Genomic DNA, 14,946 nt, shown 5'->3' on the forward strand with positions numbered 1-14,946 from the left:
AAACAGCGTCTGCAGCTGCACCTGCTGCAGGGAAGCTGACTGCTCAATAAACCATAGAAACTATTCTTCTCTCAGAAACCTGCAGCGGGCAAGTAAAAGGCTGCAGTGTGTGTGTTAGATTCACTTTGTCTGTGCGATGCATCGGTTAATAATCTGAATGCATGGACAGATGAATAATAAAGTGGGGGAAATATCACTAAAATAAAACACTAAATTTAAGAATCAGTTCCTCATATTTTCAGAAACAGGCATCTTTTTTAATAGAAACCTTGTTATAATGCTACTTTTAAATCTACACTATGAATTTAAGGGATTAACTCAATTTGTGCGTAAATATTTGGATTAACGCGGAACATATATAAAAAGGAAAATGTCTCATGTCTCTCAAAAACTCATTCAACAGGCAACATAAAACATGACCAATACAATTATTATTCTAATTTATTATTCCTTATTTTATGAGCTAAAAACATAAAAGATTTTTTTTTTGCATCAATATACAATCTAATATTTCAAGCCTGTCATCTCACTCCAACAATATAACATTAAACTGTTTTATATTTCAATCTGAAATAAGCACACACACACATATATGTCACACTGGCGTTGTTTTTTTTAAATAACAGGTAATTTCAGATTTTACAAATATTAATTAAATGATTCATACAATGAAGTAACTGTTAATTATGTTTTTACTTTAAATCCATTTTATTAATGAGAGCTATTTCTTCATAAATTGTCTTCATGGAGGAAAAAAAGGAAATGGAGGATAAATTGCCTGAAGGCCTTTTTACCAACTAGCACGTATTTCTTGAGCTTTAGAGATATTTTGGCACCATTTCTCCATGTTGGTGTGTTATTTTAAGGAAATTGAAAATAAACAAATTTAAAGACACCAAGAAAAGATTTTTTTTTATATTATAGACGTTATGTTTGTGCGCCCTGATCCTGCGCCGAGTGACTTTTACGCACGGTTTCGCAATGCGCAGCAACATCTAAGCAACAGCACCAAAAAAAAAAAAAAGGAAAAGCAAACATTTTTAATCACCTGAAGATCTTCCAGGCCGTGATGTCCCAGGTGCATCCCGAGAGGACCGTCCCCGAGAGCTGCAGCCCCTTCCCCGAGACCGTGGAGGAGCCGAGGGACAGCTGGATACTCCCGCCGGGGGTCGAGGCTCAGAGCCCGGTGAGACTGTGACAGGAGCCCCCCCTCGTCGGAGCGCGACCTCTGCGAGTGCCATGCTTGCTGATGCTGATGGATGGAGTTGATGGAGGGGTAAGGGTCTGACAGGTGGGAATACGTGTCCTGGCTCTGGGAGTATGGCAGAGAAGACTGGGGGTACGGGGGAGGGAAGTACGGAGGCTGGAAGTCGGAGGCCGGAGTGTGGCAGAGCGGGGGAGCCGAGGAGTAGGCGGCCTGGTTCAGGGAGGACAGCTGGGAGAGGCGCCCACTCGGCGAGGAGCCGCTTAGTCCGTCTGCGCGGTCCTGAGGAAGAAAAAAAAATCACATAAAGTTTCCTTCATATGAGGAGCTCCGAGTCCTTATCAAACTATTTCCCAAAACGGGACTAACTATTGCATCAAATGTCAAGAAGTTAGGAGCTCCAGGAATTGAATTAAAACTAAAGCATAAATCACAAGAGCTATTCAAGATTAAAGGGAGTCTCTGGACACAAAACACAAACTTATAATAGCCTATATGTAACACAAAACAGAAATAACCCATAAATAAATGTGTGTCCTTTTTTTAAATATTTAAATCAGGGCTGGAAATAGCAGCAGCAGCGCTTGAAGTGATGCGCGCTGGCAGGAGAAGCCTTTGGCATCGCTGCTGAACAGTGTCAGAAAGGTCACGGCCACCAAGAAGCTGCACAAAGGACAGGTAGTGCACAACAATAACAACAACACGTCGCTCCTGGAGGGGGAGGGGGGGGTGGGGGCACATCTGTAAATAATCTGTCAGTGTGGCAACTAAAGCACACTTACCCCCCCCCCCCCTCTCTACAACTAAAAACAGACCAGCAGGTTGAGCACAAGACGCAAGAAAAAAAGCCAAATGTGTTGTTGTTAGAAGTTTGGCCTTCTTAATGTAACAGGAGAGCATGTTGTGTTATTCATCAGTGTGTGTAAAGACATGTAATCCACTAGCCTACATTTCAGCTCTCACACACATCCTGATAAAATTGGATTTTTTTTAAAGCTGGGTCACCCAGATCAATGCTGTTGTGGAACAATGTCCATTATCTGCCAGGTTCAAAGCGCACACACACATAGACACACACATACATACACACACATTTATCTGTCATCCATCAACCCACACTGTCCATTTCCCCTTATTTTATTCTAACAGAGTTTACATTTAAAGCTGTAAAAACTCAATGGCACCCCCGCAGAAGGGTGATCATTCTCTATTTCATGTTACAGTTTCTTTCGCAGTAAGTGGACACTTCACTGTCAGTCGGTCTCATCGCTGTGACACAACGCAGACAAAGACCATCTCCACGGACAGATGCGCGGCGCCGCCACTCTGAACTCAGTGTCACATAGCTGTTTTGGGAAGTGTGAACACTTTTCATTCATCATGCTACTGGAAAGCAAAGAAACATTTTAAATTTAACAAATTTAAATTAAAAAGAAAAGTATGCCAAAAAAGAGCACTAAGTATCGTTATTCTCCCCAAGCTGACACTTGATGTCACACGTCTAAAAATGTAACACACTGATCAAATCAAGTCTTTTCTTTATAATATAAACTAATATAATTTGTTTGATATAAGCTGATTTAAGCGGTCATAGTAAATTGGGTGCATTATTATTTCAGGTTTATTGAACTAACATCAAACACAGAGAATAAACTCCTTAAATATTAAGTTACATTAAGGATGACGTTGATGATAGTATTAAAAAAAATATATATATATCAATAGGAGGCTGTGCCAAACTCACCATAGCCGAATAGGTGTGGATTAACATCTGGACCACTCTGGATACCCCAAATTTAAAATTCAATAAGACCCGAAGGCTTCCAGTCACTGAAAGATGTCACCAAATGCTCCGAGATGTAATCCAGGATGGTTTAACGCTCCATTAAAGTCAACGTTGTTATTTACGTTTTCCACCTTTTTTTATCTCGATGTATCACGGAAGCTTCTTTACGCGCAAATTGAAAAAGCTGCTGCCAGATATACACAACAAGCGCTCACAACACACACGGAGTCCTCTTCAGTTTCTCCATGAGCTCACTACTTATAGGTTTTGCGCGCACCCGGCAGAATGAGGGGAGGGGTCGACAGGGTCCACTTCTCTTAAAGAGATATATTCATTCAATTACTGGTCGTTAACGCGCACGCACGCACACATGCACGCACACAAACGCGCGCGCACACACACACACGCAGTTAGCTACTTTTACATTTACTGTTTTGTTTCCTTTAGAGAAAAAAGAAAAAAAGATCAACACTGTTTTTTTACACACAGAGTAACATTATGAAAAACTATTTTAACATAATTATGAGAAACATGAGAAAAAAAACTTTAAATTTCAAACATTAAAATTCATATTTTCGCTGATTTTTGTCGCTTTTACGCACGGATATCCAAATCCTTCTGGTCAAAAAAATCTTTGAAGTTTTCAGATTTTAAAACTTCAAAGAGTGTCTTCTCCAAAGCTCACAAGTTTAAAAAAATGGACTGAGCTTAGATCCTCTTAAAAAAAAAAAAAAAAGACAAACAGATCCAAACGTGTGCAGCCTTTTACGCAAAACTTACTGCTGCATGTACGAATGGTAACAGAAAACTTGTTGGTATGTCTCTCTGTTTCTTTCTGTCTTTCTTTTTTTTTTTTTGTGTTACCTGCGGGCCGCCGGTCTTGGTTCGGGATTTCCAGAGCATGGTGCAGCCGGTGGGGCTTCGGTCAGGCTGTCAGGCTGCAGCTGAGGGGTTAATGTGACGCGTCGGATGGAGATGGAGATGGAGAGGAGACGGGCTGAGGGTGCAGAGAGGAGTGAGTTAGTTAGAGAGGCGATGCAGGAGTTTGTATGGATGAGTCAGAAAAGAAAAAAGAGGGGTGTTGTTGGTGAGGGAGAGGAAGAGGGTGGGGGGTAAGAAGAGAGAGAGGGCGGGAGGTGACAGGAGTCGAGGGGAGGGTAGCTGCAAAACTTTTTCACGGGTTGTGATGCACTGTAGGATCAGGGGTGAAGTAGTGAATGGAGAAAAAAAGGCTCACCGGTCACCGGAAGCAGCCATCAATATGAGTAGAGTCTTTCATTTTTTAAAACAGATTTCTTTAAATTTACAGTAATAAAAAAAAGCTTGGAAACAACAAAAACGAATATTACATGTAATATCTTGTTGGTAAAATATTAGAAAACGTTTAATAAAGAAGATATTTTTATTGTAACTCGTTGCAATTAGTGTATTTCAGGCTACATACCCATAGATTAAAAAAAAAAAAAAACTGTCTGAAAATCGTCCTTTATGGTATTTTGTGTTTTTTTATGTTGCACTCATTCATTAAAACGACCAACTCAGTTATGTTAGGATCCACCAGAAGAAAAACAAAATCGAGGGTTATATTTAGAGACATTGACCAGATAGAAATGTCTCCAAATATACTGAAATGAAGGCAAGTGTCTCAATTTATCAAGAACTTCAGCACAGAGAAAGTCTCAGCGCGCCATCTAGTGGTGACTGAGAGAAAACTACAAATGTTTTATTGGGTACTGAAATTACTGCAGATTTTCATTTGTTTACTCCACTGTTCAAGCTGGTTGGTGGTAAAAAAAAAAAAAAAAAAAAAAGATTACAAGAAAATCAAGTTAAATTGGTGACAAATCTTACTGTTCTCTAATAAAATAATTCTTTATTAAATGCGTTTACATTTCAACATTCACTGAAAAGATCCAGGTGGAGATCATTGCTGTTTCTTTCATGCAAAATAGAGAAGACTAACATGGTTATCAAGAGCTCATTTACACTGAAGTAGAAGGAAAATATGACACATAAACACACCACTCGTCCTCTTTTCTATGAAATCCTTCTACAACCATCACTAGACCTGCAGGACTAATCTGAAGGGGTTTTTGATCTCATTACAAGACAGCTCAGCACAAAAAGGTAACACATGATCCATATCAGAGTGGTGAAAATAATAAAGTTTGGCTCCAGTAATTGTTGTGCTTGTTTATTTAATTTATTTTCTAAGTGCGACTTCATTTTCAAACTCCACGTCAGAGAGTTCAGTGTCTGTGTGCAGCAGTGTGATGGTCTCACTTCACTCCCACCAGCTTCTTCAGGTTCCTCATACAGCTCAGAGCTCCTTTATCGCTTCTCATCATCGTGTCTCCGATCTCCTGCTTGCAGTGGACGCACTGGTTGGCCATGGCGCACAGGGCTTCTTCTAGCACCTCCTGTGTTTGCTGGTCAGGTAGTGCGCTACACTGAGCCAGCATAGCGAGCGTGTGTTTGAGCCAACCTTCCTCTCTGACCAGTGTGGTGATCCAGGGCTGGGCTCGGACGCAGCCTCCCAGAGCCTGTAAACTCAGCCTCCAGAGCTCCGCGGCCTCGTCCCAGCTCTCCTCCCAGCTGGCGCTCACCTTCACCGGTCCGGGGCTGGAGCCGGAGTCCAGGGCGCCGCGGAGGAAGCGGAGGGCGGAGGAGAAGAACCGCCTCTGACCGGCTTCTGCTGAGCCTGGAGACAAAAGAGAATAATTGTAGAGTGCAAGAATTTTTAGCTTTGAGCTGATGACCCAGATTTAATATTTTTGAAGTAATGTTCCAGTTTGAAATGTATAAAGCACAAAAAAAAGAAGAAACACATCACTAGAGGTAAAAATAACTCAAGTGTCCTACTGTAAATGCTAAAAGTGTCCTAACCAAATGTCAAAGAAAAAACAACACAATACTTATGTAATAATAACAAAAGCTAAACTATGACTTATGTGGCCACTAGGGGGCAGACAAACAAAACCACCAATATAACCTCAGCCTGTATACAGAAGTTGTTTTTCATGGCTCTTTTTCAAATGGCCATTTAATGTGAAATATCTTGTTCTTAGCATCTCAGTTTCTCTTACAAATATAAATTAAGTTGTATTGAATTGATCTGTTTGCTATTTGGAGCTTTACAGGTAGCACACAGTTGGAATATCAGAGTTTGTTTGAAGCATACGGACCAGCTCAGACCATACAGTAAATGTAAATTTGTGAAAACAATGAGCTACAAGAGACAAAAAAAATGATGATGATATCTCCCTGTGATTTCTTCCTTTCACATCACTGAGAGTATTTTGATTCACTGCTAAATAAAATTATTGATTTAAAGATACCAGAGAATCTGTATCTTGTGTACAACTACATGTCTGCCCATCCCAGAGCTGGCATGCTCTGCATTCCCATGGGTATTTTTAAACAATAGAAATCATAGCGGGAAAAGCAACGGTGTCACTAATAGGTGACCAACAAAGTTCTTGCACTCCAGAAAATCTTGTCAGGATGTGTGTCAGTTCCTAAACTGTGACTATGAAAGGATCTGCACATTGTCACTTGTACCCACTTTATGAGGTTTTGGTCCTCACACTTTGTTCATGTTTAAAGTATATGTGACATTTGTTTTGATCCTTTAAAATATTTAACTAATGGCTGGACTCCATTTAGCTTTGCCAGTCACACAGCTTAAGTATGACACCTGCTGACTCTCTTGTTTGATTTAGTGGGTCATCAAAATGAAATGGAGCCATTATTAATACTGTTAGCTCCACTGTGTGTGCACACTGTCACTTAAAGCTGTGTCAATACCACTGAAGAGAAGCACAAATACCACAAGATAACATGACACTAAAACAACACTGAAGGTTTCCTGTGTATTACTGTAGAAATACTGTATAACTGTAATAATCTTGTAACATGATGGTGATATTACATAATGTATTTACATGCTGTAGTACTCAGTGTGTGAATAACAAAAAAAAAACCCTTTCACCTGAAGGAGCTGATTTAAGTCGGCCCATCATTAGTCCCAAAGTGCAGTAATTTGCTGCTAGGACCAGGAGGCGAGGTTTATGCACCAAAACAGGAAGCGTTTCACTCAGAAGGTTTTCCAGAGTCCTGAAACATGGGTCCTTCCTGGAAAACAAACAAGAGAGTTTAAATTTGCACTTTGAGAAACGGATGCCAACATGAACTTAACTTAAAACAACTGTTCATCAGTTTCTGAGCAGCTACCTGACTCTCTCTGGCTCTGTGACGGTGAAGTTGAGGAGGGCCGAGCACACCGTCTCCATGCTGGGGTCTCTCGCTGACGCCACCCCGCTTTTACCCTTCAGTGAAGTCCAGCTCTGTGACAGAAAGTCCACCAGCAGCGCCGGGGTGTCGAGGGTCAGCAGCACCTTCCTCGGACCTTCCTCCGCTGACAGGTGGCACAGACCTGGGAGGAGATACCTGAGAGAGAGAGGAAGGAGAGGAGGTGGAAGATGAGTGAAAAAGAGATAACATTGATATTGTCTGTCTTTGTTTCCATTTCCTTTGTGACTGACAACCAAAGTTGTGTTGTGGTTTAGGGCACATGGAAAGAAAAACAGGATATTATCAGGGCTGAAACTAACAATTATTTTAATAAATTGTGATTTGTTTAATTCATTGATTTGTTTTGGTGTATAAAACTTCAAAACTGTTTCCTTGAGTCCACAGAAATGCCATCAGATGTCCAAAGCAAAGTCCAAAATCCAAAGATAATACATTTTCTCTAATGTAAGACAAGTAAAGGTAGAAAACTCTCAAATATGAGAACCTACAACCATCATTTTTTCTAGCATTTTTGCTTTTAAAAAAAAGGGCCTAAACAACTAAACAGTTACCAAATTGCTGCAGATTAATATTCTATCTCAATAGATAAAGACAATTGATCAAAACAGTAGAAAATATATGGTCAGAAATCACACATTTCTATCAAGGTACACTATCTGGTAAACAGGTTGTGTAGTTGTGTGGTTACAGTTAAATACCGCTCCTAATACAAATCAAAGCTAAACAGAGATTATCTTACAGCATGAAGGAGTGTAAGGATAAGAACACGTCATGTATAGTTCATGAAGGAATGGTACTCATAAGACAGGAACAATATGCAAAACAGAACAGGACATACAAGTAAAGACTAAGACAAAAGGGCGCGATAAACTAGAAATACCACCTAAAGGTCGTATGTCTCCACCAACCAGTCAGGCTGCAGTTTACATCCACATCTGTCTGGACTCATAATATTTGTAAGATTTTACTAAAAAGGTGTTAGGTGTTATTTCTGGTGAAATTAAAGTTATCAGTGTATTGGCATGTATGATTCCTGTGTGAGACACGCTGTCTTCACTTAGAGATTATTTGGATATGAAAATGTCATCACTTCATCATTTTACCCATTTTACCCAATTAGACACCTGTGTCAACTTAGACATAATTAGCACATAAATTCTTGAGTTGTGGCCAAAAACCCATTTTGTGAGGTCACCAAAATCTAATCATATTAATCTTCATATAGGAAGCACTCTTCAATGACGCACCAAAATTATGAAATAGTCTACCCAAAGCTATAAGAGATGTGAGTTCTGTGAACATTTTTAAACGACTTAAAACATATCTATTTCATTTGGCTTTAAATTAATATTTTTACTGAATGTCTTTTTTTTCTTTTCTATTGATTTTCTGCTGTTTAATTGTATTTTAATTATTAATATTAATATCAATTAATTCATGCTTGGATGTGTGTGGATATTCGAAAAGATTTGTGTTCCTCAGATATCACGTTCATGAGAATGCGATGGATGTACGGATAGACAGAAACCCGAAAACATAATACCCCCGGCCACAACTTTTGCCGGCATGGACGCAAAGACACATCTACTGTATGTGTTTAAGCCAAAAAAGTTTTATTTACTTAGAAATAGTGGCACTGACAACACAGGATGAGTGATTCCCTCTAATCTATATTGTCCCTTCTTACCTCAGAGCTTCTCTGCCTGTCCAGGCAGCTGTCTCCTGGGTGACGGACATGTCGGCCATCCAGTCAGAGAGGCCCTGCTCCTGGCTCTCGCCCTGCAAGTGGCTCCGGGAGTAGCCAATCAGGAACGGCAGCAGCCCGGTCACTTCCTCCTTTAAACAGGACGTCTCCTCGGCCAGCCATGAGCACAGAGAGCGGAATGTGGCGAAAATGAAAGGGTCTCCATAGCGACTTGGATCCACCTTTGGGAAAACAGGAAGAGGACTTTTTTTTCTTGTTTTTTTTTTTTTTTTTTTAAAGAAAAGTGCATGAACTGAACTGAGAAAGTTTGTTTTGCAGAACAAAGAACGTAATCATTAGTGCAGGACTTCAAAATATTGAAAGAGATAAGAAGCAGGGATTTAACTTAATTAAAGCTGGAAACATAAAACAGTTTTCTGCTCTCTTCCTCTTACTGGTATCATTGTTTTATGTTCAGCCTTTGTAAAAAAGAAGAGAAAAGATTTACATTCCCTATTCTTTAAATGTTTATGGATTACTTTCCTATTGCTTGATTCCAAATGAGTAAAAGGGAATTAAATGCTTGTTTTAAGCTAATTAGTTCAAAATACAGACCCCATATTTTTCCTGCAAGCTTCACATTAAACTACTTGTTATTTACTCAGCATTTTATCCCATACTCTTAATTCCTAGGAGATGTATACTTTGGCACACGACTCAGAGGCAACAAGTAGCTCATTTGGAATAAAGAAACCTGATACAGAACAGGAAGCTTAAATCTCATCCTCTCACCTGCTGCAGGTGGTACATTATAGCAGAGAAAGCCTCCTCCAGCACGCCGAGGACCTGCCTGCTCTGCTGCAGACTGAGCGTGGAGATGGAGCTCTGAGGAGGCGTGGCAGTCTGTGTGACGCCCGCACAGCAGGCCTGCTCGATGGCCGCCTCCATGATTCTGTAACAGCCTGAGAAAGATATAGAAATAAAAAGGAGGGGGTTAATTAAGTTTAACCGAATGAATAGTTTTACAGCGCTACCTAATTTATGACCCAGTATTGGTGTTATCATTACTCATGAGCTTAAATTTAAGGCTTCTTTCCTCCTTTGAGCAACACAGCAATGAATTAACATTATTTATTACTAGAGCAATAGACATCAATTACATTACAGCAGTGTGGGCTGGATACTGTTTAATAATGCTTTATTCCACAGAAGATAGAAATATGAGCTTGATAGTTCATTGTTGATCTTGGCAACAATAATTCAAACAGCTCCGATGAAGTATGCATTTGTTTTATCTACTGCTGCTGTTTGAAAGGTCATAAATTACTCTCTGAGCTCAGCTTTTACATCATTATGGATGAGATGTCCTTCAGGTGCTCAAAATCTACATTTTCAGAGCAGCTGAGCAAACTCAATCTGTCGAAGAGGACTGTGTTGTGCACATTTGAAAGCTCCAGAACGACTGACAAAGTGGGCCTTGAGTTAAGATTGTTTCATTATATTTTCACCAATCTGTGTTTTAAGATATTTCAAAATGTGGTGCACAGCTCTGTCAGACATCCAGGCTATCGCTCAAGCATCAGCTCTGGGATCGCTGCCATTAGATAGTTACGGTAATCAAGCCATAACATTTATGTTGTAATGAGGTTCTTGTGAGGAGCCAACACCCATGATTTCAAAGCTGATTGCCAAACAGGATCTGATTCATTGCTTGTCTTCTTTAAACTCAAGCCTGGGAGACAAACACTAAATAAACAAACAGTTATGGTTGCTTCATTGTTGGAATTTGAGTTACCTGTAAGTGTGTCCTGCAGCTCTGGGCTCAGATCATTACCGGGTGGTTCCTCCAAACCCATTCTGACCTCCACACAGGCCCGGTTCACCAATAAGCAGCAGAATTTAGGTGGTCCCACCATCTCCCACCCATACAAATCCAGCAGACACGCACTGAGGACCAATATTGGCCTGATCTGCCTCGGCGTCAATTTAGCCTGCATCATCGGCCTCAATTCCCCCCACACACGGCTCACTACTCCCTTCAGCTCCTCTTTCTCTACTTCCACTCCCACTGGGGGGAGAAACTGCACCAGCTTGGAACACATATCAAGCTTGTTCTGGTCTTTGGATTGGCAGAAGTCTTTGGAGAGCCTGACCAGCAGATTGAGGAGTACTGCAGGGTGTTTACTCCACGCTTTGTCTTTGGTTTTCCCTGCGAGAAGGCAACCAAGCAAGGGAAGCCCCCTCTTGTGGCTGAAGGTTTGGTTTTGTTCCACCGCTTGGCACAGAGCTGGGACTGCACCCCTGCTCAGCAGCTGGTCAGGACCCCTGGGTAAGGCACACACAGCTGTCAGAACCTGATAGCAGTCAGCCGCCATGGCCTCATCCAGCTTGGAGGAGGGCGAGGTCTCTTGAGGGGCTGATGCTCCATTTGCTGCACTGCTATCGTCACCCTTTTGCTTGCTGGTCTCAGTCTCTCTTACTGATTCATCTAAACTGTCTGGATTATTTTCAGGGTTTGAAATCTCTGTCAGGTGGACTTGACTATCTGGACTCAGCCCCTTCTCTCCAGCTTGGTTCTGTTCCTCCGCTGCTTGTTTCTTCTGGTTCATGGGACCGTTCCCTAAAATGCTGAGCAGAAGCGGGATTGTGGTGAGGAGCTGGGGATGAGCAGCCATGTCTTGATCTGTGCTCAGTGCAGACAATAGAGCCGTGCCCAATGACAGGAGTTCGTGGGGGGGTAAGCCGGAGTTGTCGTTCCCCTTGACCGCTGTTACCAAAAGTCGAGCTGGGAGGTTGAGGCCGACTGCCTCAAAGATGCGCCTCAAGGTGGGTTTGTCTAGTTGGTTCGCTGGACACAAACGGGTGATCTGTGAACAGAAAGAGGAAAATAACCCACTAGGTCAAAGATAGAGAGCACACACACAGTCTCTATCCATCTGAGTTTACTAGGGTTAAAGGGTCGGCTCATCCAAAAATAAAAACAAAACAACAAACATATTCTGTCACTTAAATCTTCCTTTATCTAACCATGGTTTGGGTATTATCTGGCCAGATTCTGAGATGTTTTTTTTCCCTCCATTCTGACACAGTGTAGGTGAACAGAATTGAATTTGTCATGCAAAAAACAAAAAGCACTAGAAGGGCACACATATGGTCTCTATCCTTCTAGTAGCTATGTTTAGAGCAAAGTTTGTGGATTATCGACCATACTGAAACTCAAAAACCTGGATATAAAATTAAAACTGAAGCATCTGCATGGCTAAGTACTACTACAGTCAAGTAAAAGCTTACATGTTAATTGCTAATTATTAATGTGGTTATTATTAAAAATGTGTAGTCCATGTGAATAGTATCTACATGTGGTTAACATAAAGAGAAGCAAAGATAAGTACATAATAGTATCCTGGCTGCAATGGTTTTTTGTTTTTTTTACTATCCCAGTTATGTGCTTGCACATGTAAACATCTATATCTTAGCTTCTGGATTACCCTGTAAGACTGGTGTGTTACAATAGAAACTGAGGTATTGTGACATGTAAACAGCTTATCTAAGTATCTGATAATGAGTCCTCTCTAATGTGTGCGGGTGTGTCCTCAACTCACAATGTTCAACAGTTAAGTCAGTAAAGTAACTATTGTGTTATGTATTCTTGTCTTGTATTGTGTGTGTGTGTGTGTGTGTGTGTGTGTGTGTGTGCGCGTGAGAGAGAGAGAGAGAGAGAGAGAGAGAGAGAGAGAGAGAGAGAGAGAGAGAGAGAGAGAGACCGGCCAGGGGACAGTTGTGCTAACTCTAGTGCATTTATTGATACCTGTGTCCATTAATGTGCAATGTCCCTTTTAAATAAATAAACTGTGTGTAATTTGCACCCTAATTTCTTGCAGATTGACGCCTTACCAGCAGGAGTGCAGCTAGTGTTTGACTATCATTTTTAGCATGTTTGAGAGCATGCAGACATCTCTCCAGCACCTCCCTCTGAGTCTCAGACAAACCAGCTCCTGCGTCCGTATCAGAGCCTCCACCACCACCTTCTCCTCCTCCCTGCTCCTCTTTTCCAGGACCAGGAGGAGACTGGCAGCTCACGACAGGTGTAACTTCGGCGCTGTCAGCCATTGTGACCTCTGTGTAAAACCAAGCAGATAAGCAATAAGAAAGAAGGCAAACTATATGATGAAAAGGGACTGACTTGAAAATCGTGCCATTGATTAGCTCCGCGTTGTTAGGGGTAACGAGAGAAGCCAAATCAACGGCTTCCAGTTGCTATGTATGAGTCACGGTTAGCAACAAGTCGGGGTGTGACATTTTGAATTATAAAAAGGTTTATAAAAACAACTTACTCTTTTTGACAGCCCTCTTAACCTCTCTCAAGACAACTCGTGCGCACCTTCAGGAAGTAAACAGTCAAAATTAAATCCGAAAGAAACCAATGAAAACCGCCCAACAATGTCAGGGAGCCAATAGCAGCGGGGATAGTTGGAAGGCGAAGGCGCCATTTTGCTCCCGTGTTGTAAAGTCGGAGACGCGGTCGAGTCTAGATGGTAACCCTAGATGTGTTGAAGATCTCGCGAGAGTGATAATTTTAACCCCAAATTATCATCTTTACCTGTCCCTTTACAAAGTGTTTTTTGTGCTTAAACTCAATCATGACCTTCATTAAAGTGATTTCACGTTACATAACTTTTAAAATTGTGTAGAATGACAATGTCCATAATAAAGGAAACGACGCGTGGAAATATCGCGGGAATTTCGAACATCTAGGGTTATCATCAAGATACAACCCGGAGACGCGAAACTGCGTGATTTCCGAGGTCAGGTAAAAAAAAACACAAAACATTTTACACTTATTTTCATCTTTTTTTGGCACCAAGTATGCCACTACAAAAAACGCTGGATAAAATGCTGACATTTGGCTTTTTTGTTGAGTTGTTCGTCAGGTCAGCAGGTGGCGCACGCCGGAAGTAGACGAATTGACACTAGCCGATATTTACTTTTACTTTCATCCAAGATGCTGGAGAGGCGAATCAAGTAGTCAAACAAGTATGCATTTAATATAATTTATAGCCTCGTTTAGTTTAGTATCATCACTATCATCTTGTCTTTGTGTGTATTGGTTATAGTCATTTTTGTGACTTTTATCGCCTCCATTTTATGTGCTTTATTTTGAAACTCCAACAAAGCGGAAGTGTGTTTATCATTATGACCAACTTGCCAGTCACACAAGGCACATCAGCTGTACAAGCGAGAGAATGATACTGACCTAATTCACTGTACAGGGGGGACAACAGCGACAACGACGACACAGCACAACACACCGAAGAGACCGACCGACCCCTGAAGTGTAAGACGGTACCTTTTTTCCTGTGTAAATGTGTCTGTAGATACTTTAATTATTTTTTACAGTGTCGTGATAGTTGCCATTAAAACGCACAGGATGAATCCGCGTCTCTGCGTGTAGTGAGAGAGAGATAGGGAATGAGAGAGATGCCAGCAGCTGTTAGCCTCAAGGTGCCTTAAACGAGGGTGATCCTGGATTACACAGGTGAATTACCTTAAGGTGTTGCATGTTGCTCCCCACCTTTCCCAGTCTCTGTGCTGGGACTTTGGTGTGCATGTATAAAAAAGGATCTACTAAGGTTTACATGTATTGAACCAACCGCGACTCGTTTGTAATTTTGTGATAGTGTGGACTACGCAGGCTACAGCTCTCGGCCTATATATTAAATTATTATCTGACTGTTTAGAGACAATCCTGTTTCGAATTAACAACCCTGTCTGTTGTTTTCAGGCTGGTAAAAAATACATAATGTACGAGCCCACCATTTTGGATGACTTCAGTGCATTTACTCATTCATTTGCACTTGATTGACATTTCTTTATTCAAGCCATCAATCAGGCACTTATTTGCACTTTAATCACTTAGTTAATCAATCAAACATACACTGTTTTTCTGATTGGTTAACC

General features: G+C 41.1%; 2 protein-coding genes across 3 annotated transcripts in view; both read right to left on the reverse strand.

Annotated features, from left to right (window-relative positions):
• Window positions 1-3,893, reverse strand: part of tfap2e (transcription factor AP-2 epsilon) — a 13,425-nt gene extending 9,532 nt beyond the window's left edge. Inside the window, exons 1-2 of one of the 2 annotated variants that reach the window (XM_053333898.1) lie at window positions 3,855-3,893; window positions 1,049-1,486 (exon numbers count right to left, since the gene is read on the reverse strand). In XM_053333898.1, coding sequence (XP_053189873.1) covers window positions 1,049-1,486; window positions 3,855-3,893 — 477 coding nt within the window. Of the gene's footprint in view, window positions 1-1,048; window positions 1,487-2,948; window positions 2,976-3,854 lie in introns of those variants that run through there. The other variant, XM_053333899.1, reaches the window with a different exon arrangement.
• Window positions 3,894-4,843: 950 nt separating this feature from the next.
• ncdn (neurochondrin) lies at window positions 4,844-13,363 on the reverse strand. The gene is made up of 8 exons (XM_053333884.1): window positions 13,323-13,363; window positions 12,883-13,106; window positions 10,784-11,855; window positions 9,781-9,950; window positions 8,992-9,230; window positions 7,224-7,439; window positions 6,982-7,124; window positions 4,844-5,691 (listed from the first exon to the last, which is right to left on the reverse strand). Exons 2-8 carry the CDS (start codon window positions 13,096-13,098, stop codon window positions 5,270-5,272), a joined length of 2,478 nt encoding a protein of 825 aa, XP_053189859.1. The 5' UTR covers window positions 13,099-13,106; window positions 13,323-13,363; the 3' UTR covers window positions 4,844-5,269.
• Window positions 13,364-14,946: the final 1,583 nt, after the last annotated feature.

Source organism: Scomber japonicus, chromosome 15 (genome assembly GCF_027409825.1).
Source record: "Scomber japonicus isolate fScoJap1 chromosome 15, fScoJap1.pri, whole genome shotgun sequence".
In the NCBI taxonomy this organism is placed as follows: domain Eukaryota; kingdom Metazoa; phylum Chordata; class Actinopteri; order Scombriformes; family Scombridae; genus Scomber; species Scomber japonicus.